Source organism: Elephantulus edwardii, unplaced genomic scaffold (genome assembly GCF_000299155.1).
Source record: "Elephantulus edwardii isolate Elephantulus edwardi_28Jun2011 unplaced genomic scaffold, EleEdw1.0 scaffold00006, whole genome shotgun sequence".
Classification (NCBI taxonomy): Eukaryota; Metazoa; Chordata; class Mammalia; order Macroscelidea; family Macroscelididae; genus Elephantulus; species Elephantulus edwardii.
The window spans coordinates 29,602,279-29,626,578 of record NW_006399756.1 but is presented as its reverse complement, the minus strand read 5'-3'; the positions used below and the strand labels follow the sequence as shown (position 1 = coordinate 29,626,578).

At 37.2% G+C, this 24,300-nt stretch overlaps 1 protein-coding gene and 1 pseudogene across 2 annotated transcripts in view; both read left to right on the top strand.

Moving 5' to 3' along the window:
* The window catches only part of BTRC (beta-transducin repeat containing E3 ubiquitin protein ligase), a 201,211-nt gene that overhangs the window by 38,410 nt on the left and 138,501 nt on the right, over positions 1–24,300 (top strand). The window contains exon 2 of one of the 2 annotated variants that reach the window (XM_006880012.1): positions 13,695–13,802. The exons of the other annotated variant lie outside the window; for it this stretch is intronic. Coding sequence (XP_006880074.1) covers positions 13,695–13,802 — 108 coding nt within the window. The remainder of the gene's footprint in view (positions 1–13,694; positions 13,803–24,300) is intronic. 2 annotated transcript variants of the gene reach the window in all.
* On the top strand, positions 20,651–21,195 carry LOC102862188 (annotated as a pseudogene).

Below are 24,300 nucleotides of genomic sequence, written 5' to 3'. Positions count from 1 at the left end.
GTCAGAGACAGTGCGATTGGCACAGGACAGAGCGGAGTTTAGGGCTGTTGTACATAGGGTCGCTATGAGTCGCAAGTGACTCGACTGCACATAACAACAACAACTCTCATTTTACCACTGAAGATGTTGAGGTTTGCGGTGCAGTTGCTCAAAAATCACAAGGTTGGTTTGCAGTATTTATTTCCACTCATTATCTACCTTGTTTTTTTAAAAAATAAAATGAGCCCCAAACAAGCCTCACAGAGTTCTTGTTTTACTCTATTCTGTTACAGTACCTTATACATGGATGGCCTTTTACTTATTTAAAATTAACTTACCCAGTTGTAATTCACAAACACTACATATTTGTATATTTAACCATGCCAGTAAAATGAGGAGTGACTGTATAAATAATGTGGAAATCCTGCACTAAAAAGTTTTAAAAATGGAAATAAAAAAATCTAGTCCATTGGTTTAAGAGCAGATTATAAATATAGTGAGAGTTATTAAACAGGAAGAGAGAGCAGGTTTTTTGGTTGTTTTTTAAAAAGATTAGTTTGATTGAAAGCAAAGAATAAAAAACTACTGAAAAGAATTTAAGAAACATAAATGAAACTGAGAAAACGTGTAATTCAAGTCTTAACTGGAAAAAGATTGAGAAAATAGGATAAAAGAAATCTTTGAAAAGACACTGGAAAATTTAAAAAAACTAATGCAAATCATCAACCACAGCTTCAAGAAGCTCTGCAAATACCAAGTAGAATAAAGCCAGAGAAAGTTGTCTCAGAGAACATTTGTTTCCAACTGCTAAAAAATAAAATGAAATTAAAAGGTAGCCAAAGAGAAAGCTCATCTTTCATGACAGTGTGCTTTTTTCAAAGCATGCAAGCAAAAAAGGCACTCAGTGATGAACGTTACAATTATAGAAATTATATAGAAGCAAGATATGAACTAGGCTAGCCAGCTCTCAATGGAATGGACTTACAAAGATCAAGGACTGCAACCTTCAACAAAGATCAAGGACTGCAACCTTCAGTATGGATAACATCTCAAAATGAAGCGGGGGGAGTTCTCACCACAGGTCCAACAGTCAGCATTATGATGGAGAAAGGATTAAAGCTGTCAATGATTTCATCTTACTTAGATCAACAGTCAACACCATTGGTACCTGAACTCATCCAATCAAGAGATGTATTGCCTTTGGCAAGTCTGCTGTCAGGGATCTCTCCAAAATGCTGAAAAGTAATGATGTTAGTTTAAAGACTAAAATGTGTGCCTGATTCAAGCCATGGTCTTCTCAGTCTCCTGCTACACATCAGAGAACTGAATAATGAATAAGGACGGCAGAAGAAGAGTTGATACCTTTGAATTGTAGTGCTGGAAAAGAGTACTGTACATGGACTACCAAAAGAACAAGCAAATGTATTTTGGGGAAAGTGCAGCCAGAGTACTCCTTGAAGGCAAAGATAGTGAAGCTATGTCTTTCATACTTTGGATATGTAGCTAGATCAAGCTGAGAGGAATACTCCCAATGAAATAGGTAGACATGGTGACTTAGTGCAATGGGATCAAAAGTGTCAGAGATGGTAAGGATGGCACAGGATAGAGCAGGGTTCAGTTTGACAGTTCATGAGTTGCTATGAGTTACATTCTTCAGCACCTAACAAAAACATAGGGCTTGAATACTAGCTGTTACGTAGGGATCACTGGGGGGCATGGTACCATTTGCCTACTACAGTTTTAATCCTTTATTAATCATTGTTTATTTTAGGAACTCTATTGTTATAGTTAATAAGGAGTTGCTTTGCTAACCCTCCCAAAAAAGGCACATGGTTTCAATCTACCAGCTTCTCCATGGGAGATAGATGCACAGTCTCCTCCCACTTACAGCTTCTGAAACTGGAGGATTTGGTTCCCGCTTGAGGGCAGTGAGGTTTTTAAAGTTTATGAGAGTCTTTCACAATTGGCCCCTGGATCATCTTAATATGTCTCCATCATTCTTTGAGTACCTAAGATATGCTAAGCTCCTCTTTTTCCTACCTCGTCCTGAAGTCAGTCATTGATTGCTCCAGAAGCCCTGCCTTTTTTTTTCTTTTTTTTGCATAGAGAATGTGATTTAAAATAATTCGATATCTTCCATTGTTTCTGGATGTTACTGTTTTCAAGCCTCTTAGTGGATAAGCTAGAGAATATATGTACACATGCATAAATCATCTACATAAACATTTTCTGTACAGTAAACCTTGAGTTGATACAACAGTATCTGAATTCTAGTTTATTGTTGTAGCATTTGCTTATTCTTTTTGTGTTTTCCATTTTATGTTCTGATTATTCGAATCCTTTCTCTGATTTGTTTCTTTTATTTTCCAAATCCTGTATAAGCCATTTCCTGTTGCTACCCAACTTTTTCCTATATTCCCCCTAATCAGCATGGATGCCTTCCTCACCCCTTTGAAGTCTGACAACTTGTGCTTGCTGCCCCATTCACCTGCTTTATCCACTGGGTTTGATAATCAGTGCTGAGCCACTGCCCTTCCCCACTCATTAAATACCTTCTTCAACTCATTTGGGGACTCCGTGCTTCCCTTCTCATCTTGCCTGCTGCTACTCTGGTCTCCCATGTGGAAGCCCTGCCCGACTCCACAAGGGCTCCATCTGTTCTGTTCTGCACTCCTCTTCTTCCACTGAACTACCTTCCTATGCAGAGTATATATTTTTTTTAAATGACTTATTTTTTTGGAGCAGTTTTAGGTTTACACAAAAATTGAGCAGACTATAAAGGGAGTTCCCATATACTACCCTCCCCATTACTTTCCCCTATTAGTAACATTTTACATTGAGTACATTTGTTAAAATTGGTGAAGCTATTGCTTTTATTATCTAAACTCTGATTTAGGCTTAATTTTTGTGTTGTACAATACAGACAATTGCATGATGTCAAATATCCACCACTAGAGGATCATATATAATAGTTTCGCTTGACACCTAGCCTTTCTCTCTTCAGGGACACCTTCTCACCCTACTCAGACTGCAAAGACCACTCAATTTGGTATGTGCTCTGTCACTTAGAACCTGATGACTGGACAGAAAAAAGGGAGAAGAAAAGGAATAAATGAAACTTTAATTAAAAAAAAAAAACAACCAACAATACAAAACACAGCAAACTGGTAATATTTAAGCAAATTAATTTTTAATAATAATAAAATTTTTACTCTTAGTGCATTTACAAGGTATATAGAAATCAGTGACTTCCACATCTTTGTAATCTCTAGGCATTTATACCCAAGTTTTCATCTATAATTTTAGTGACATGCTGGAGATTTATTATCATATCACATTTATTATTTCTGATCTGATCCTTACTGCCATCTTTTAATCTTTTTTTTTAACTTAGGTCTGAGATTATCATACTGTTCCATTTTGGAGTTTATTCCTACTTACTTTTTCCTTTCCTTACTTCTAGTTGTCAGATGTCACTAGTTGACCATGACTCATGAACCAAAGATCAAAACCTTGACTTATCCTGTGGCAGCAGTATGAACAAAAGATCAAAACTGCCGTGTCCCACACCATCCTCATGATTATCTGTCATGCCCAAATCCATTGTTGTGATCACTGTGTCAGTCCATCTCTTTGAGGGTTTCCCTCTTTAATGGACTCTGGTTTTCTCCAGCATGATCCTTTTTCCAAGCACTGGTGCCTCCTGACAACATTTGAGATGACATTTCAGTATCTTTGCCTCTGTTGACATTGCACTGCTAACTCAAAGGCAGTGCCGCTTTGGCAGTTCAAATCCATTAGTTGTTCTGAGAGAGAGAGATGGACAATCTCCTCCTCATCCAAGGAGAAAACTGGACCATTTCTATAGCCTCCAAAAACTGACTGGAGTCCATTGTGGGACTGAGTCCATTACAACTCTATGGCATTGAGTTTGGTCCTTGTATACTGCTTGTGTCTACTTTGGTAAGGAACAGTAAATATATGATTTATGGATGAATTTATTGATTCAACAGTAGTTTCTAAGATGTTTAGATGCAAGTAACGCTTAGGGAAATCTATACTTGGTAATAATACCACTTTTTGTCTACCCCTTCTGCCTTAAATCCTTCTTCCTCGTACCTGCTCTCCCTTATTTTCAGTTCCTCTACTTGGTAGTTTTCAGAAACATTTTCATTCTTTACTCAATAGGACTAGCCAAATTATTCAGTATTTTAGAATGAGATCAGTAGGGATTCTTAAGAGGTGTCACTGAATTTGTAGTCATTGTATTACATGGCCGGTATACTTTAGCTTTCTTAGCTTAAATTTTACAGTTGATACAGTAATAAAAATAGAAGTCTTCTATTCCATGGTGCTAGAGATGGAATTATGTCTCTTTTTTCTCTCCTCCCTTCTTTCCTTCCACCTTTAAATGTGGTATAAATCTTACTCCAGGCATGTGGTTATAATCAGATTTGGGAATGGGTGGTCTTTGTTATGCATGAGGTGGAATTAGTGTACAGGTATGTCATGAGTGAAAATCCTCAAAGGAGATTAATTTTTTCACTCAACCATTCATGTACATTTCGTTCTATAATTTCAATAGCTATAGTGTAATCACACTTTTGCCACTTCCTCCCTCTTGTTCTAAATTCATTGATTTTTCTAAAAACTTCTCTGCCTTGCCTTTCTTTAGTGATACTGTGTTGATCATGCCTTGTTGTCTGTTGTCTTTCCCTTCATCCATCTTAATGTCTTATCTATTTAGTAATTTTCAGTCCCTTATCTTTTCCCATTCTTAGTAATCATTTGAGAATGATTTAGATCTATGTGTAAACTTTTCTTTAGCTTTTGATAATGGTAGTCTTATGCTATATTTGTTTTTTTGTGACTGACTTATTTCAGCATGTCTTCCAGATTCAAGAACTCCTTTTTAAAAAAAAGTTGCATAGTACTTCACTGTGTGACTATACCATAGTTTCTTCACCAATTATCTGTTGATGGACAGTTAAGATTTTTGTTTTCGAGTTAGTGCTGCAGTATTCATGGATGTGCATACATTTGCTCATGTTGTAACTTAATTTCTTTATGATCTACTTCTAGTAGATCTATACTATACTATTGCTGAATCAAATAATACCACCTTTCTAAGCCTCAAATGGCTTTCCATAATGGTTGCACTATTTTACGTCCCCACTGTTGTGTTATTGATTGCCATTGAGTCATGCACGACTCATAACGACTCCATGAACAAAAGACCTGAGGCCCTTCTATGACTATTATTTTTCCAAGTTCATAGAGTTTCCAGAGGCATGTGGTTAAAAGGAAGTGGATGCCATTCCTGCTTCCCAGCCTGTCTTAAAACTGGGAGCTCCACCAAACACTTTCCACCATAGGCAGCCATAATGGCATTTGAGACCATAATGGTAAAAGGTTCAGCATCACAGCAAACCCAGATTACCTCAGCAAATTGACAAAAGAGTGCTGTGTGATTTTAGAAGAATGTGCCTCCAAAATATAGCAAAAGATTAAAACATAATCTCTCGGACTCGACTTATTAAATATAAGGGCCCTCCAGATGGTTTTGTTGACTCTGAACAAGAGGCTTTAATAATAATTTTAAAAAAAATTCCCACTAGCAGTTTTCAGATCTGTCCATACCCTCACCAGCATTTGTTGTTTGCTGTCTTATTGATCTTTCCTATTGTTGCTGGAATGAGATGATGTCTCATTGTTGTTTTAATTTGCACCTCTCTGGTAACTAGCATTACCCAGGGTAATAGCAGCTGTTAAAGACCTCTTTCAGAGTTCTAAAGAGCAACTTTATCAGTTTAGAGACTAAAGTGTGCCTGATCCAAGTTGTGGACTTTTTAATTCTTACCCCATCTCCCCCAGTTACTTCTTAAGTGTCTGAAAGTTAGACAGTGAGATAAAGGTGACAGAAGAAAAATTGATGCCTTTGAGTTAGGGTGTTGGAGAAGAGTACTGACTTATCCCGTGAACTGCCAAAAGAAAAGGTCTGGCTTGGAGAAAGTGCAGCCAGGCTGCTCCTTAGAGTCAAGGATGGGGAAATTTCATTTCACTTACTTTGGACGTGTTGCTAGATAAGGTGGAGGGTCAGAAAAAGAGAGAAAGACCCCCAACAAGATTAATTGACACAGTGACTTCAACAGAGGGTTTGAGCATATCAGAGGATGGCACAAGATATGGAAAGTTACAGATCTGTTTTTCATTGAGTTGCTTGGAAGTCATAGGTGATTTGATGGCACCTAACAATGTGTTGCTAATGTTCTTGAGCATTTCCTCATGTATTTGTTGATTATATGGATGTTTTATCTTTTCATCTCTTGCCCATTTTGTAATTTGTTTCCTTGTCATCTTCTTGTTGTATATCATCAGGTTGGTACTGACCCGTCGCTGATCCTCAAGCAGTAAATCACATGGAGGGAGACTGACCATCTTGCTCCCACAGAGCAGCTGGTAAATTTGAACTGCGTAGCTTTGCAGCACAATTTATTATCATTAAGCCAACAGAGCTGCTTTGCTCTTGTTGAGGTGTTGGAATTTTAGAGATGAGTTCCTTGTAAGAGAGATCATTGCCAGATATTTTTCTCAGGTTCTCTTTTCACTCTTTTTGGAGAAGTCTTCTGATGCACATAAGGATTTCATTTGAGAAGGTCCAAATTGTCTAACTTATCTATGCTGATTGTATTTTCAGCTATAGTTGATAGTCTCTTTATGCTGTAGGGAGTGCTGGTGGGAGTTGCACTGCTATCCCAAAAGTAGTTTTAGTTTGGCAGTTTGAATCCACTAGTAGCTCCAAAAGAAAAAGATGAGCAGTTTCCTTCCATGCAATTTATAACCTCCCAAAAACCCTTTGGAGGGTCAGCTGTTAGTTGGTTCTGACGCCATAGTAATCAGTTTGACTTATTCCATAGTTTAAGGCTCTTAATTTGCTCCAATTTTCACAGTTTATAAGAGAAGTTTTGCCCCAGGATGGAATACTTGTAGAATATTAATAAGATGAGTTGATTTTAAGACTTTGGCACTGATATGATGGTGTGAATATGTTTTGCATGTGTCAAGGACATGAAATTTTGGAGACAAAAGGGCAGTGTTATGGATTAAATTATGCCTCCCCCAAATATGTTGAAATCCTGACATCTATGCCTGAAGTTGTTATCCTATTTAGGAATGATAAGTCTTTATTTTGTTAACAAGCCAGGATTAATATAGGATTTTTTGAGAATCTCTTTTCAGTCAACCAGAATAGAGGAAAGATGGGGTTAGACAAATGCTTAGACACATGGAGATCTCCAAGAAAGCAGGAAATAGAAACTAAAGAGACAAGGACCTACCCCCAGAACTGACAGTGATGACTTTCCACCTTAGAGCTGACTGTGAATTAGGACAACTCAGGTGACCTAGTGATTAGGAGGGTGCACTGTTAACTCAAAGGCACTCTGATTCAAAGAGGCTGAAAACTAACTGGAGGGTCAGTTATTCTGACTTCACAGTGGTGGTTGTTTATTGTCCAGTGGGAGCTGACTCAGCTGATCCTCCAACCAGTTTTCAGAGGCAGTAAGTTGCACAGGAGTAGATTGCCCATTCTCTTCTGTGAAGCAGCTGATGGATTCGAACTGTGTGTGCCTTTGGTATGGGAGTGCAGTTCCTTACTACTAGGCTGCCAGACCTCCCTGACTTGATGGTACACAACACAGCAATGACTGGTGGCCCAGAGGGTAAAGACTTGAGCTGTCCCTCCAAAGGCAAGCTGCTTCTTGGGAGAAGAATGGATGATCTCTTCCCATATGATTTATTAACCTCTGAAAGTCCTCCATGACTTTTTAGACTCCACAACATTGAACCACAGCAGTCTTGTGAACTGTGTTAAATCACCCACGTATAGTTACAGCATAGATAAATAAGACATGTGACTTAAGGATACATAAACTCTTAGTGAAGCAAAAGCAGTCTTTTTATCATTGTTTGTTATAGCTTCTATTACTCCTAGACCCATTACTCCTGTCACCAACAGGGATTTGAGTTTTGGAGATTTTTATTTGTTTAGTAAATGCTGAGGTTTTGCCTGTAGGACCCTATATCTGAGTGATAGCAATCCATGATATTACTCCAGGCAAACAAGTTGTGGGGAGGGGGCTGAGGCTTTCAGTGCTGTCTGTGGAAATCAATCTATGCTATTAAGTCTGATTAGCACTAGAATACTGTAGAATACTAGATTAATGTGCTGCTGTACTGTGGCCTAGTGGGTAAATAGCTGCAATGCCAACCTAATGGCATGTTGTTCAAATTCACCAGTTGCTCCATGGGATAAAGATAAGTAAGTCTCCTCCCATGTGATTTCACAGCCTCTGAAAACCCACTGGAGGCTTAGTTATGAGTCACTTCCAACTTGATGGCATACACAACATTCTCTTTGAAGTACCAAAGGGCTTTTATTGCTATATTTCAGTCTTCTCCCAGCACCCTCCACCCCTATTCCTTCAAACATTACAAATGTGTCCAGCCTTTTAAAAGCTATATACGCTTTTTTTAAAAACGCTTTACAATTTTGTGTGTCGTCCTTGGCACAAAGGCCATGCTAATCTAATCTTGTATTGTTCCAGTTTTAGTATATGTGCTGCCGAAGTGAGCACTGTGTGACTGTGTGTGTGTGTATGTGTGTGTGTGTGTGTGTGTGTGTGTGTATTTGAAAAGCTCAATTGAGTAACAAACTTCAAGTGTAAATGATTAAACTCCTGGATTTTCTTTTCAAAATAAAGCCAGTTGGGCTCAGATTAGTTTTTCGGAGGGGATATGACATGCAACAGCTTGTTTTGCAGGGTTGACTTTGTGTGGAATGGAGACAAATTTATTAATTAGATCTTGATATTGCACATAAGAAGCATGCAGTTCCAGTTACTAGAAGTTAAATACTTAAGTGGAAGAATGTAATTGCTGAATTATAGGTTAGTTTAGAAATTCCTTTTAAAATAATATTTTTAATATAGAAAAAATACAATTTGCAAGGAGAAAGAACAAGAACAGCTTAAACTTTAAAGGATATTATTTATTAAATGTTGACAGAAAGAACAAAATCATAACAGCTTTGTTAGAAATTGACCTATCCTGATAGGCATTAAATATGTAAAATGAGCAAGAATAGTAACCAAATTGTCACTCTTTTGGAATTGTCACTTCTTTGCAGTTATTTATTGCCCAAATTACCTTTTATTATTATCCCCCTTCACTTAGAAGTAGAAGGATAAAGGGTAGAGTAAAAGTTAAAGTTTATTCTATCTGTTTTTTAATTACTTAGCCCCCACTCCCATTTTAAGTGGCATTTACCAGTATGGGTAAGATTAATTGTTATAATACAAACCAATTTGAAAATTAGTTTTTAAATTGAGCTATAGTATATAAAATCTTATGATAATGTGCAGATCTGACTATCGCATTGCTGTTTTCATACCCACACCAATTGTCTTGTAATAATCGGGAATGCATCCTCTGTGTGGTGTTTGCAAGTTAAAGCTATTCTGGAAATCACATTGGTATATCTAGTTGCTTTCCTGGGTATATGGGGCTCATTATTGATTATATGCTTTTTTTCTCTTCCCTCTTTTTAAAGGGAAGGGATGGGCTAAGTCCTTTGAAATTCTTAGTTCTTGGGTATCTTGATGAAAGGTAGAAATGAATGAATGAGGTAGAACCTTAGAGCATTAGAATAAGTAATCGTCAGGGAAGTAATATAATTTATCAAGTACAGTACTATAAAAATGACAGTGGAAGAAAGAACATTCAAAAGAGGGATGACTTAAAAAAACATGCTCACACACACACAAGTAGTTTTGTGCTTAATAAAAGACTCAACTTTTTTTATATAGTTTTTAAATTTTTTTAAAAAAAATTTTATTATTTGTGTGTGCACCGTCAAATCAGATCTGACTGGTACAGGAGGAGATTGTTCCTCCTTCTTCAGCAGAGCAACTGGTGGATTTGAACCACACACCTACGGGATTGCAGTGCAGCTTCTTGCAAAAGACTCAACTTTTATTAAGACATTCTATGTTGTGGCTGTGGCCACAATATTCAGGTGGGTTCACTGTGAACAAAAGCACGTCAACAACGTCTTCTGAAGGAAAGGAGGAGAAAGGACAAGCTGTGCTCTAGCGTCTGCTCCATTTCCCTCCACTTTTCCTTCTTTCTCTCTTTTCATGCTTCCTTTTAATTTACTTTCCCTTTGCCTTCCCCCTGCCCCTAATTTAATCTCTCCTTTTTACTGAATTCTGTAGAACTTTAGCTACTGTTTCTCTCATTAGCAAGTCACTAAATAGTTGGGTTTTTTGGTGGTTTGTCTTTTTAATACAGAAGAATTTAAGGTTAAAGAGATGACACAAGAATGGAAATGATGTTAGGACAGAAATTACTGCCTTTCATTAACTTTTTTTAATCTGTACTATGCATTGGAAAGCTGGACAATGACTTGGGGTAATAGCCTTTGAGCTGTGGTGCTGGAGAAGAGTATTGAATATACTATAGACTGCTAGGAGAACAAACAAGTTCATCCTAGAGAGGGTGAGACCAGGCTCTTCCTTGGAGGCAAGGATTCTGAAGCTTCGTCTGACATACTTTCGACATGTTTCAAGGCGGGACCAGTCCTTGGACGCAGGGATGTCATGCTTGGGAGGGTGGAGGGACAGTGCAAGAGAGGAGTGCATGAGATGGATTGATTCACTGACTGGGGAAATGGGGGTAGGTATGTCAGAGACAGTAAGATTAGCAAGGGATAGAACAAGGTTCAGGGCTATTGTACCTAAGGTTGCCATGAGTCACAGGCAACTCGACAGCACAAAACAACAACACAACAAAAATTGTCTAGAGCAGCACTCATCTAAGGCACTCAGTAAATAATGTTGAATAATGACTAATGTTGCAAGGAGGGATGGGGTCTTTGGAGAGGGACAGCATGCTTAGAAGGGTGGAAGGACGGAGAAAGAGAAGGTAATGAAGGTAGGTATGTCAGAGACAGTCAAGTTGGCAAAGAATAGAGCAGGTTTCAGGACTGTTGTACATCTATCTGGTCTCTGTGAGTCTCAAGTGACTCGATGGCACATAACAACAACAACAATGACGAAACTATAAGCATTAAATTTTTAATATCATTAACTATACAAAAATTATTTTAGCAAAACTTCGATGCTTCTCATGTACAGCAGTAATATGAGCAAACTACTGATTCTAATGAAAAAAAGCAGCTTAAAAAAATTTACACCTTTTGTTTCCTTTGCCTCCCAATATTAGACTCTATCACTGACACTCAGTGAATGAGACAGAAATGAATAGAAGTTATTCTAAGAATCTGTAGAGATAGGAAGCCGTGTTGCTTTATGAACTGGGCTGCTAACAGAAAGCTTAATTGTTTGCATCCACCAGCTACTCTGCAAAAGAATGGTGAGGCAATCTCCATCCATAAAAATGTTCAGCCTTGGAAAAATGGTGTAGGGTCACTATGAGTCAGTATTGACCTGATAGCAGTGGCTTAAAAGGTAGATGTAGATTGGTAGAGGAAAAGGGTAAAAGGGAATAATTACAAGTACTAATGCATAGGAGTGAGACTGCCATTTTAACAAAATATTGAGGCATTTAATTAGCTAGAATGCCATGATCAATGTGAAGAACAGTGAATGTCATGAGATTAATGCAAGCAGTAGGGAAAGCTCTCAATGATGGAGTGCTTGGATTCATACAGTACATACAGAGACCATTATGAATTACTGACTAAAGAGTGACATGTTAGCAGAAAGTGAAAACATTTCTTCTAGTAAGCTGCTCTTTGTAGAATGGATAGTAGTGAAAAGAAAAAAGATGGTAGCTTAAAGTGAAAAAACAATAGAAACAGTGAACAGATTTAGGAGATTATTAATAATATTTCGGAAAACTTTAGTGTTTTGCTTGACATGTTATCTAGTGATGCCTGTAGGTACACTTCATTAATTAAACTTAATTAATGTATTTATAATCTATTTTATCTGAGTGAAATCTTACAAATCTCATTGGCTTTGTCAGGCAATCTTTTGTAGGGAGAAATTACCATTAATTGATGCAGTTAACGTACTACAATGTTTAAGCAGATCTTTATTGTATATTGCTATTCCTTTTACCCATTGTCTCTTAATTTTTTCCTTATTTTCTCCCCCCTGCCCCCAAACCATAGTGTATGTCCTGTTACTGATTGTCAATTGCATTTGTCCTTTTGTATTTTACTGAGGGTACCCTTCTTTGAAGTCTGATTTCTCTAGTTTAAAAGAGGGATGCATGAATACTTGCAAGTGATAGTGCATGCATGGGTCTAGTCCCTACCTAATTCTCCTGGGCATTGTTTCTTTTTTTTTTTTTGAGGACATTGTTTCTTAAGTTTAAAATAATGATCCTGCAAGGAGAGAACTAGATCAGATCAACTCTGTATATATCAAGTGTGAACAGTGAATACCATATTTTTACATTCTGTTATTATTTCCTACCATGAAATTGTTTTAAGACCACCAAAAGTGCATGATATGAAATATTTAAAACATTTAAGGTTGAGTATTGTGTGTATTTACTGCGATATTTTAAAATGTATTTGACTATTAGATTTTCAGTGATTTAGTCTTTCACTTGTGATAGCACTTAAATTGATGGACAAAAGTTCAGTGCAAGATATTTACTTTTACTGAAACATGAAAATTGCTGTAAAAGACATCATCTTACAAAGTTATGGGAGCAATAACCCTGATATTGTTTACTTAGTAGTACTTGAATACATTATTTCTACTTTTCTTGGGCTATTGAATATACGGTTATCTGTGTATATTTACTTAGATTGGTCATACTATTATTTTAGCCCTAAAAATCTATGACTTTCTTGTTTTCTTTCTCTCGTTTCCCCCCTTTTTTGGGGGTTCTTTCTTGCCCTCTTCATTTCTTTTAATTTCTCTGGAAAGATGAAGAGGCAGTTGCTGTGGTAACTTTGCATTTTGGTCAATGAATAATAGTCTAACAAGACAAATAAAACAGGTAAACTATACACAGTAGATTCCTGTCAAAACTGAGGAATCAATGCTTTTCTCCCTTCTTCCAACTTTCTAATAAAATCTCATTTTTCTGTGGTATTTTGTTCTCTAAATAATCATTCAAAGTATTGAAATGCTACTGTGAATGATTTCCCTTTTTACTTAGTATACATAATATTTCATTCTATGTTAAATATGAGAATTAGGATGTATAGGAAAAGAATTGATTAATTGGGTTAAAAAATAAATTTCCTTTAAACTCATACAGAAGAGCAGGGACAAAAATTTTTATTAGATATTCTAACTTGTCACCTTTTTATTACTCTTTTGACCACTATTACTGTTATGTACCATCAAGTTGGAAGTATCTTATGGCTGACCCTCCAGTGGGTTTTCAGAGTCAGTGAATCAGATGGGAGAAGATTGCTCATCTTTCTCTGCTGGAGAAACTGGTGGATTTAAACCATAATGCCTTTGGATTGGCAGTGTAACTCCTAACTGGAGCTCTTTTTGACCACTAGTGTCCCCTATGAATCTCTCTTAGGATTAGAACTAGTTTTTCTTGACAGTGTTTCTATCATAAAGGCCAGCTGCAACTTGACTAATGCATTTCAGCTAAGCCTGTAATCTGTACCATCCTGTCTCATGCTGTCCCATCTCATAGTTGTCCTTTCTCTGCAGTGCTCTATGCCCAGGTCTCTGTGGCTGGGCTGCTCCAGCCTGGCGGACAGCATGCCTTCGCTGCGATGCCTGTATAACCCAGGGACTGGCGCACTCACAGCTTTCCAGGTACTTTCTCTGTCTCTGTGGGTTATTTGCGGGCGTTAGTGTATGTCTAATTCATTACTGTGTCTCTTTTTCTTTCTCATGCTTTACTTATGTCACCTTTTCTTTGTCATATTGCCTGTATTTCACATGACTCAGTACTCTTTTAATGATTAATTTATATTAATAAATCCAGATTAATATAGATTCAGACTGATCCACTCTTAAGACACATTTCTTTATTGATTTGCTAAAATTGACATAGCATAACTTGACTGTTGGTTCTTCATTCTAGCCGAAGTATAGAAATTAATTTAAAGTATTGTCAATAAATATCAGTCAATATGTAATGTTTGCTCTGGAGCTACATAAAGCCATTTAATGCCATTTATTAATTACCATCAGTTGTTTGACCATTTTATGGTTTTCTTACATATTACTGAAAATACAAAGTACTCAATCCAGAATGTCTGCTGGCTACTTTAGCTTGTTTTATAAGACCTGTTTGGTTTTTTTTGTTTGTTTGGGTTTGTTTGTTTGTTTTTTAAGCCGTTGCAAAAAGCTTTATTGTTTTCATTTGGTCCTGTGCTTGGGCTAGGAGTTTCTGGGTGGATAAAATTCTACCCCAGGGTGGGATGGACCTTTATTTTTGTTTATATCATGGTTAATGGTGAAAAGACCTTTAAAATCCTTTTAATGCAGTGTTGAAATGAGACAGTTGGTTAGTCTTATATAGAATGACAGATTTTTGTTACCTTCAGCCTTTCTTAGAAGCCACTAGGTCAGTGTCAAGATGTTAGAGTGCACTAGAAGAAGAAGAATGGAAAATTTTTAGAAGAAATTGCATAAGAAATCTTGGTGTCCACAGTGTATGGATTAATTTGCCATTTAAGGTTGTAGTCTCGACACACATATTTTCTACTCACCTCAGGTTGAGATTTACTCTTTGTAAGTTTCAAGAGAAGATGGAAGGAACACACAGAGTCACTGTATCAGAAGGAATTGGCGGACACAGAAGAATTTCATGAAATGACATATGAGCAAGACCCTATGGTGATGAAGGAGGAAGTTCAAATTGCTCTGCAGGAATTGGCAGAAAACAAGGCTTCAGGAGTTGACGGCATACCAATTGACATATTTCAACAGACACTGGCCTGGATGTGCTCACTAAGTTGTGCCAAGAAATCTGGAGAAGAGCCAGCTGGCCCACTGACTGGAAAAGATCGATATTTGTTCCCATTCCAAAGAAAGGTGTGGAAATTATTGAACAATATCATTAATATCACATGTGAGCAAGATTCTGCTGAAAATTATCCAAAAACATTTGGAACAATATGTCAGCAGAGAACTTCCAGATGGCAGGCTGGATTTAAAAGACGTTGTGGTACTAGGGATATTATAGCTAGTGTTAGGTGGATTTTCGCAGAAAGCAAAGACTACCAGAAGAATGTCTATCTGTGCTCCATTGACTATGCAAAGGCTTTTGACTGTGTGGATCACAACAAGCTGTGGTTGACTCTGAGAAGAATGGGAATCCCAGAACATTTGATTGTGCTAATGTGAAACTTATACTTGGACCAAGAGGCAGTTGTCAGAACAGAGCAAGGAGAAACTACATGGTTCAAAATCAAGAAGGGGGTTCGTCAGGGAGGTACTCTGTCTCCACCATACCTTTTCAGTCTGTTTGCAGAACAGATCATCTGAGATGCTAGGCTATAAGAAGAGGAATGTGGCATCAGGATTGGAGGAAAAGTCATCAGCAACCTGCATTATGCAGATGACACAACCCTGCTTGCTGAAACTGAGGAGGACCTGAAGCGCTTGCTGCAGAAGATCAAGGACTACAGCCTCCTATATGGACTGAAACTCAACATCAAGAAAACAAAGATTCTCACCACTGGGCCAATTGGCCACATCAGTATGCATGGTGAAGAGATTGAGATAGTTAAAAGTTTTTAGTTTACTTAGCTCCACAATCAACACCCTTGGTATAAGCAGCCAGGAAATCAAGAGATGAATTGCATTGGGAAAGTCAGCTGTGAGGGACCTCTTAAGAGTATTGAAGAGCAACGACGTCAGACTGGAGACTAAGGTACGCCTGATCCGGGCTATAGTCTTTGCAGTTATGTGCTATGCATCAGAGAGGTGGACGGTGAATAGGGTTGATAGAAAGAGAATTGATGCCTTTGAGCTTTGGTGCTGGAGAAGAGTGTTGAATATACCATGGACTTTTAGGAGAACAAACAGGTTTGTCCTGGAGAGGGTGAAGCCGGAATGCTCCTTGGAGTCAAGGATTCTGAAGCTTCGTCTGACATACTTTGGGCATGTTGCAAGGAGAGACTGGTCCTTGGAGAGGGACATCATGTTTGGCAGAGTTGAGGGGTGGCCAAGGAGAGGAAGACCTCTGATGAGATGGATCAATTCTGTGACTGGAGCGGTGGGAATAGTGCGTTTGAGATGGCTAGGTTGGCACAGGATAGAAGAGCATTTAGAGCTCTTGTACATAGGGTCGCTATGAGTTGCAAGCGACTCGATGGCACATAACAACAACAACAACTTTTTTTAAAAAAGAATCTGTATCTTCTAGGTGGGAGCGTTTCAAAGATAAGCTCTAAGAAAGGATCAGAATTCTTGCTGATTAAGTCTTAGTTAAGTGAGAAGAACAGAAATATTCTCAAGTCCCTGAGTGATACAAATGCTGGTGCTCTGAGGTGTGAGCTCAAAGGCTGGAGATTCAAGTCTACCCCAAGATGCCTTGGACGACAGGCTCAGCAATCTCTTGTTTTAAAAAAGTCAGCCAAAACCCAAAATCTCTGTAAATGTTCATTAAAACTAATAAAAAAGGAACAACAACAACAAAAAAACGTCAGCCATTGACAGTTCAATGGAGCACATTTCTACTGTTACACGTGAGATTGCTGTGAGTTAGAATCAGTTTAGCAGCAGTTGGCTTTTAAAAAGTATTTCATGTTCTCATATTGTCCTAACAGTTGTTTGCTTTTAGTGATGCTATTTCAGTGATAATAATTCTGGAGGTTTCCAGGATTATTTTGTCCTTTGCAAAATTTGATGTTAAACTGCTTTTACATTATGAGAGACAAGGTAGTAACGTGACAGGCTTCTCTGTCACTTAGTGGTATGATGTGTTCAGCAAGACATTATACCTCTAATCTTAATTTCCTTTATCTTGTAACTGAGACTATAGTGAAGGTGCACAGTTAATTTCTGCTATTTTATTATCGTCCTCATTAACATTAATTATTATTAGAGAATATTTATATGCAGGAAACTCACTGCCATCAAGTTACTTCCAACTCATAGTTCATCAGATTCTATTCCTGTAAATTCAGCCTTTCAGCCTTCATTGGACTTCCATGCCTGTATATGTTATGATAGGAAACTGCCCATCCTTTTTCCACAGTGAGCAGTGGATTCAGATGGCTACCTTTGGATTAACGGACTAGTCCACTACTCACTATTTTAAGAAAGCTCTTTATTGAGATCCAGATAGTATAAATTTATTCCCCAAAATAAAATATGATTTTTAGTCTGTATCATACTGGCTTAAGATTCCTGCCTTGAACCAAAGGAAGAAAATATCTAAACCATTTGTCAAGTCATTTCCAACTCGTAGGAGCCTCATGCGTTTCAGAATAGAACTGTACTCCATAAGAATTTTTGTACTGTGACCTCTCATCATCGTTCCTTCTAAAGGCTTGGGGTATTTTGAAGTGGTCAACCTGTCTGCTATAGTTCAGTCCTTGGCTATTTGTACTATGTAGGATTCCTATAGGAATTCTTAGTTTAATGAGTTTCTAACCTTTTTGGGAACTTAGACTCCTTTGAGGATCTGGTAAGAGCTATGAATATTAGAAATAATGAATAACCCAGAATGAATCAAAAGAAGATGAAAGAAATACCAGAATCATTATACCAGAAAAAGTGGTCAACATTCAGCCATTTCAGGAGGATGGATATGATGTAGAGCTAATGAAATGAAAGAAGTTAAAAATGCACTGAAAGCATTGACAAAAATAAAAAATGCCAAGAATTGACACTTTTCCAGTTGGGATATTTCAGTAAATGAATGTAATACTGGACATGCTCACTCATATATGCCAAAATATTTGGATATCAGCTGGCATACCTTCTGGAGAAGATCTGTATTCCTGCCTCTTCCAAAGAAAGGTGATCCACAAAGTGCAGAAAATGTCAAACAATATCATTAATAACAAATGCAAATCCAATTACCTTTTTGTCTTGGAAGTGCATCAGCAAGGAAGTTGGATTCAGAAGAGGACATCAAGTGAGGAATGTCATTGCTGATCACTACTTAATGCTGAGATTTTCAGAAAGATATTTACCTGTGTTTTATTGACTTTGCAAAAGCATTACGTGATGTTGATTATAACAAATTATGGATAATATAATAAAGGATAGTATAACAGATTACAGAGTGACAGTTTGGTGAGCAGAGGGAGGGGATGAAGGAATTAGCAAAGATCCAGTGAGGACCTGAAAAGATAAGATAATAGTGGGCATAGATCAATAGTGACTAATTTTATAAAACATCATGTTTAGGGGTGGTTCTATGAAACACATTGTAAATGAAGGAATGTGTGAAACAATGTAAATAAATGAAACACAATGTATACAAATTTTGTGTGCAAACCAATATAAACAGGAATTTTTTTAAAAAATAAAGATGTCAGCTTGAGGACTAAGGTGTATGTATGCCTGTCCCAGGCCATGGTCTTTTCAGTTTCCTGAAATGCTTGTGAGAGATGAACAGTGAATAAAGGTATGATCAAGAAAGGATTGATGCATTTGGACTTTGGTAATGGGGTAGAATATAAAAGTATGCCGGGGGTGGGGGGGGACATGTTATCAAGAGAGATCAATCTCTACAAAAAGATAGCATGCTTGGTGAAGTAGAGCGAGTTTGAGGGAACATGGATGATCCTTAATGAGATAGATTGATATAGTGGGCTTAAACATACAAGTTTTGAGAATAGCACCGGACGGGGCACTGTTTTATTCTCTTCTACATAGAGTTGATAGATGTTGGAAGTGACTAAACAGCACCTAACAATAACAAAAAAGAACCCATTAAAGACGATATGTAAATGTAAATAACCATGTGAAAAGATTCACTCTCTTTAGCCATCAGGAAAGTATAAATTAAAACGATAGACAGGTACTATTAACACCCACACATCCCTTTCCACCTTGAGTCTTGAGAATGGGTATTCAGTAGCTAGATTTGAGAAATGCTGTGAGTTTTAGTAGTTGGCATTCAATAAATACTGATGATATTTACTGCAATAGATAAGTAATGAAGAGAGTCATACCCACTTAGTAATTCTGCAACTTAATTATCATGTGGACATCAATATACTATGACCAAGTTATACTTCATTTGGCCTAAATTGATCTTGAATGTAAGGTTAGCAGGCAGGAACTCTGAACAAATTCACCACTCATTATCACTGTAAGGATCTTTAGTCTTAATTTGGAAAGTAAAAAAAATGTGAATGGGTAGAGCCTTATTGTGCAGTTTAAATCTATCACGTGATTCTTGGGGAGATAGATGGGCAATTATAGCTTTAGAAACTCCATAGAGGATCTTTATGAATCAGAATTGACTCTGGCAGTGGGTCTTATTTTTTTGACTCATGAATTACGACTTGTAAAGTATATTTGGTAATGGGCTAATTTACAGGGTTTTGCATTGGGAATTCAGAGATAGGGGGCTGTATGACTTGTTCTGTCCCAGAGTAGGCACAAATAAGTGCTCTATATTGCTATTGACCAACTGGCAGATTGAGGACTTTGTTCTGGTATGGGTTTCTTTACTCACTTGAATTTTTGTCTATATGCCATTTATGTATAGTGAAATGCACAGATCTTAAGTGTGCTATTAGATGAGGGTTGACAAAGACATATGTTCATTTAATCAAACTATCATATTCTGAATTCAGTAATGTTTTCTAATGCTCACTTTCAATCCATTTCTCATATACAGTAACTGTTCTTTTGTCATCAGAGATTATTGTTGTAGTTCTTTTTGGTGTCATCAAGTCAACTACCACTCATAGTAACCCTAAGAAGAGTAGATCTAAGCCTTAGCCTATTCTACACCATCTTCACGATCTCTGTGATGCTCAAACTCTTTGGTGACTCACTGTGTCGATCCATCTATGGAATGTTCAGCACTCTTAAACACTACAGTTCAAAGGCATTGATTCTTCTTGGGTCTTCCTTCCTTACTGTTCAACTTTCTGATGCATATTAAGTAGATCAGAATACTTTGACTTGGGTGAGGTGCACCTTTGTCTTTAAATGGGCATCTTTATTAAGCATTTTGGAGATGTTCTTCACAATAGATTTTTCACAATTTATTTCTTGACTTCTGCCACCATGGGTGTTGATTGTATATTTAAGCAAAATTAAATTCTTGACAACTTCACTCTCTTCTCCATCTATTGTGAAGTTGACTGGACCCACTGATGAGGATTTTTGTTTTCATAATGTTGAAATATAACTAATTTTGAAGACTGTAGTCTTTTACCTTATATAATTGCCTTGAGTTCTCTTCACTTTCAGCAAGCACAGTGGTGGAAGGGTGTTCCTCTAATAATCTTGATGTTACATTCTTCATGTAGTAAAGCTTCTCAAAATTATTTGCACAGCATACAGACTGAAATAAAAGTTCATAGGGTTTCCAGAGCCATGTTATTTAGGAAGTGGATGCCACTCCAGCTTCTAAACCATGGAAGTCATGGAGTTGCTATGAGTCATGCTCGACTCGAAGGCAATCAACAACAGACTGAAATGAACATGGAGAACTCTTTGCCACATATACTGCAAGAATGAAGACCAACCTCAGCAACCAGACTGTTGACATTCCAGAGAATGTTGACATACTCTGAAGGGCCACACAGTTATCATGAAAGGCCCATGGGGAACCTTGTGGAGGGACTTTAAGCACATCAATGTAGAGCTCAGTCTCCTCGGAAAGAAAATGAAGAGGCTTCACATTGATAAATGCTGAGGGAACAGGAAGGAACTGGCCAAGTACAGAACATAATCAAGGGTATTACACTGGACTTTTGTTACAAAATGAGGTCTGTGTATGCTCATTTCTCCATCAACATTGTGATTCAGGAGAGGATCTTTGGTTGAAATTTAAAACATTTTAGGTGAAAAATACATTTGGAGAGTTTGAATGAGATAGCTTTCACTATCACAAGCCCAGGAAGATGAGTTGATTCTTGAAGGAAATGACATTGAACTTGTATCTAATTGAGCTGCTTTGATTCAGCAAGCTACAGCAGTTAAACACAAGAATATATCAAAATTTTTGGATGGTATCTGTTTCTCCAAAAAAGGAACGGTTCAGCAGCCTGATGAGTAATAGCTATTTTTCCAACTATAGAGATGAGGCTGGACGAGTCCCAAGATGTATCTGATTCTTGGAATAAAATTCTATTCATGTGATTTTCTTTTTACTCTTACTTATTCTTTTTAACATTTTTTGTGATTTTAGTGAAAGTTTATCGATTAAACTGGTTTTCCTTTTTAAAAAAAACAAAAGAAATAATATGGAGAAAAGATTCAGCCTTGAAAACATACCTTTCCTAACTTTTGAGCAGTGTTTCTTTGTTCTGTTCAGATAACTGCTTCTTAGTCTATGTATAGGTTTCACTTGAGCATAATTAAGTGTTCTGGAATTCCCATCCTTAATGTCAACCTTAATTTGTTATGATCCACCCAGTCACATGCCTTTGCATAGTCAATAAAACATAAATAAACATCTTTTCTGGTATTCTCTACTTTCAGCCAAGATCCATCTGACATCAGCAATGATATCCCTTGTTCCACGAACTCTTCTCAACCTAGCTTGAATTTCTGGCAGTTCCTTGTCATGTGATATTCCAGTTGATTTTGAATAAATAATCTTCAGCACAGTTTTACTTGCATGTGATATTAATGATACTGTTTAATAATTTCCACACTATTGAATCTCCTTTTTTTTAAATATAGATCTTTTCCAGTCAGTTGACCAGATAACTGTCTTCCAAATTTGTTGGTACAGATTGGTGAGCACATCTAGGGCTGCTCCTGTTTCTGAAAACACCTCAGTTTGGTGATCCTTTAATTTCTGGGACTTCTCTTCCCCCCATCCCCCAATTGCCTTCATGCAGATTGGAATTCTTCCTTCAACACTATTTATTGGCTCTTCCTGAAATTGTTAAGTAGAAGTACTCAATTTCTTCATCTTTGGCTTTGTGGTTGGTGTGTATATTTGAATAATGGTTATATTACCAGGTCTTCCATGCGCATATGGATAGTATCTTAGCACTCACAGTTTTGTACTTCAGGGTAGTTCTTAAAATGTTCTCTTTTTGAGTATGAATGCCACATCATTTCTCTTCAGTATGTCATTTCTCGCATAGTAGATCATGTGATTGATTCAATATGGCCTGTACCAGTCTGTCTCAATTAGTTAATGCCTGATATGTCAGTTTTTATGCTTGTCATTTAGTTTTGACAACTTACAATTTTCCTAGATTCATACTTTGTGTATTCAGTGTTCTAACTATTAATGGATGATTGCAGCTGTTTCACCTGATTCTGAGTATTGCCACATCAGCAAATGAAATTCCTTATTTTTATTTTTTTTTAAAGTTTTTATTTTATTTTTGTGTGAGTGTACCATCAAATCAGATCTGATTTGTGCAGGAGGAGATTGTCCCTCCTTCCCCTGCAGAGCATCTGGTGGATTCGAACCGTGCGCCTCTGGGATTGTAGTTGTAGCTCCTTACCAGTAGGCCACCAGAGCTCCCTTTTTTTTTTTAAATTCCTTATTGTAGACTCTTACTTGGAGAAAGGAGCTTTTTCCTAGTTGGAATTTTAGGACCTTGCAACTTGAGGGCCTAATCTTCCAGTAATATATCCAACAAGGCTCATTCATTATCCATAAGGTTTTTGAAGCCCTGTTATTCCAGAAGTGGATGACCAGCCCTGCTGAACCCTGCTTATATTTGGAATACTGGTGGCATAGATTTCAGCATCACAGCAATATGCAAGCCATCACAGTACTGACATACAAGTAGTGACATCAAATGATAGTTTTGATTGTTAGTTAACTTAATAAAAGTAATCAGACAGTATATATTACTTTCTTTTGGGTATTTTCTTTTCATATTTTTGAGATTTAGCTATGTACTGTGTGTCATTAGTTTTCTTATTGTTGAAATACTTCATTGTATTAAATATGCCATAGTATATTTATCCACTTGCCTGTGGATGAACATTTGGATTATTTCCAGTTTTTGTCTACATAAAGCTACTTTATATAGACAGTTTTAGATAAGCCTTTTCTGTTTTCATATTTCTTGAGTAAATATCTAAGTAGAATTGCTGAGTCATAAAGTAAGTGTATTTTTAACCTTTTTCTAAAAACCCAACCCAGTCAAATAATTCTTCAAAGTGGTTATTCCAGTAGTAATTCTTGCTTTTAAAAACATTGCCAAATGTGCTTAATGGAAATATCTTTTTTTTACAGCATATTCTTTTAATTTTTTTCGCCACTCATTCATTATTGCACATTTTCCTCCCTGCCCACCCTTTCCCCCCAGTTTGGTTTTCTCTTTGAAGAAAATAAATTCTTTCATTATTATATAATCCCAACCCCTGAGTCTACAGTCCACTTTAATATGCATTTCTTTTTCTGTAATCTTGTCATTAAACTAATACCTAATCCTAAATTCCAAGGGAAATATCTTTTTTTTTTTTTACATTTTCAGTTTTTAATGAAGTTGTGTTAGTATTTTACTCCTGCATCTTCTCAATTGTTTCTTCCTTATATTTGCCCTTTTCTTTTCCAACTTGGTGAGATTTAGCTTTACGTTCAAGGATCTTTTTTCTGTCTTTATCCAGTTTTAGCTTAGTGATAACCACCTTGCTAGGGTGAATGCCCACATGGACCGTTGTGCCATTAGCTTTTTCTTGCTGCACTCGTTCCATGTAGATGACATATTTCTTCCTGTAAACCTGAACTACTTTGCCAATTTGCTGACCTTTATAGTGCCCTCGTACAACCTGAACTTCATCATTCTTTCGGATGGGCATGGACCGCACGTTGTATTTCTGCCTCAGCTCCTTGGACAGAGGAGAAGACATAATCTTCCTTCGAACGTGAGAGGGTGCATTGAAGTGCCTTTTACGGTTTTTGCTCCGGTCAGAAGTCACAAAAGGATTGGACTTCATTTTGGCTGCTGCCGCTTCAACAATGGCCACAGGAGACGAGGGAAATATCTTTAGAATAGTTCTATAGCTTCCCATCCCTGCTTGAAGTCGTTACATTCTTCATTTAAGCTTTAAACATCTTAAGAAGTTAAAGTTCTTAAGACAGTAGGATAAATTTTAGGAGCTGTGACGTCGCTCAGCATATCTTAAGCTCAAGGAACTGAAGAACAAATTCAAACCTCGAGTTGCTATAATCAAGGATGCTTTC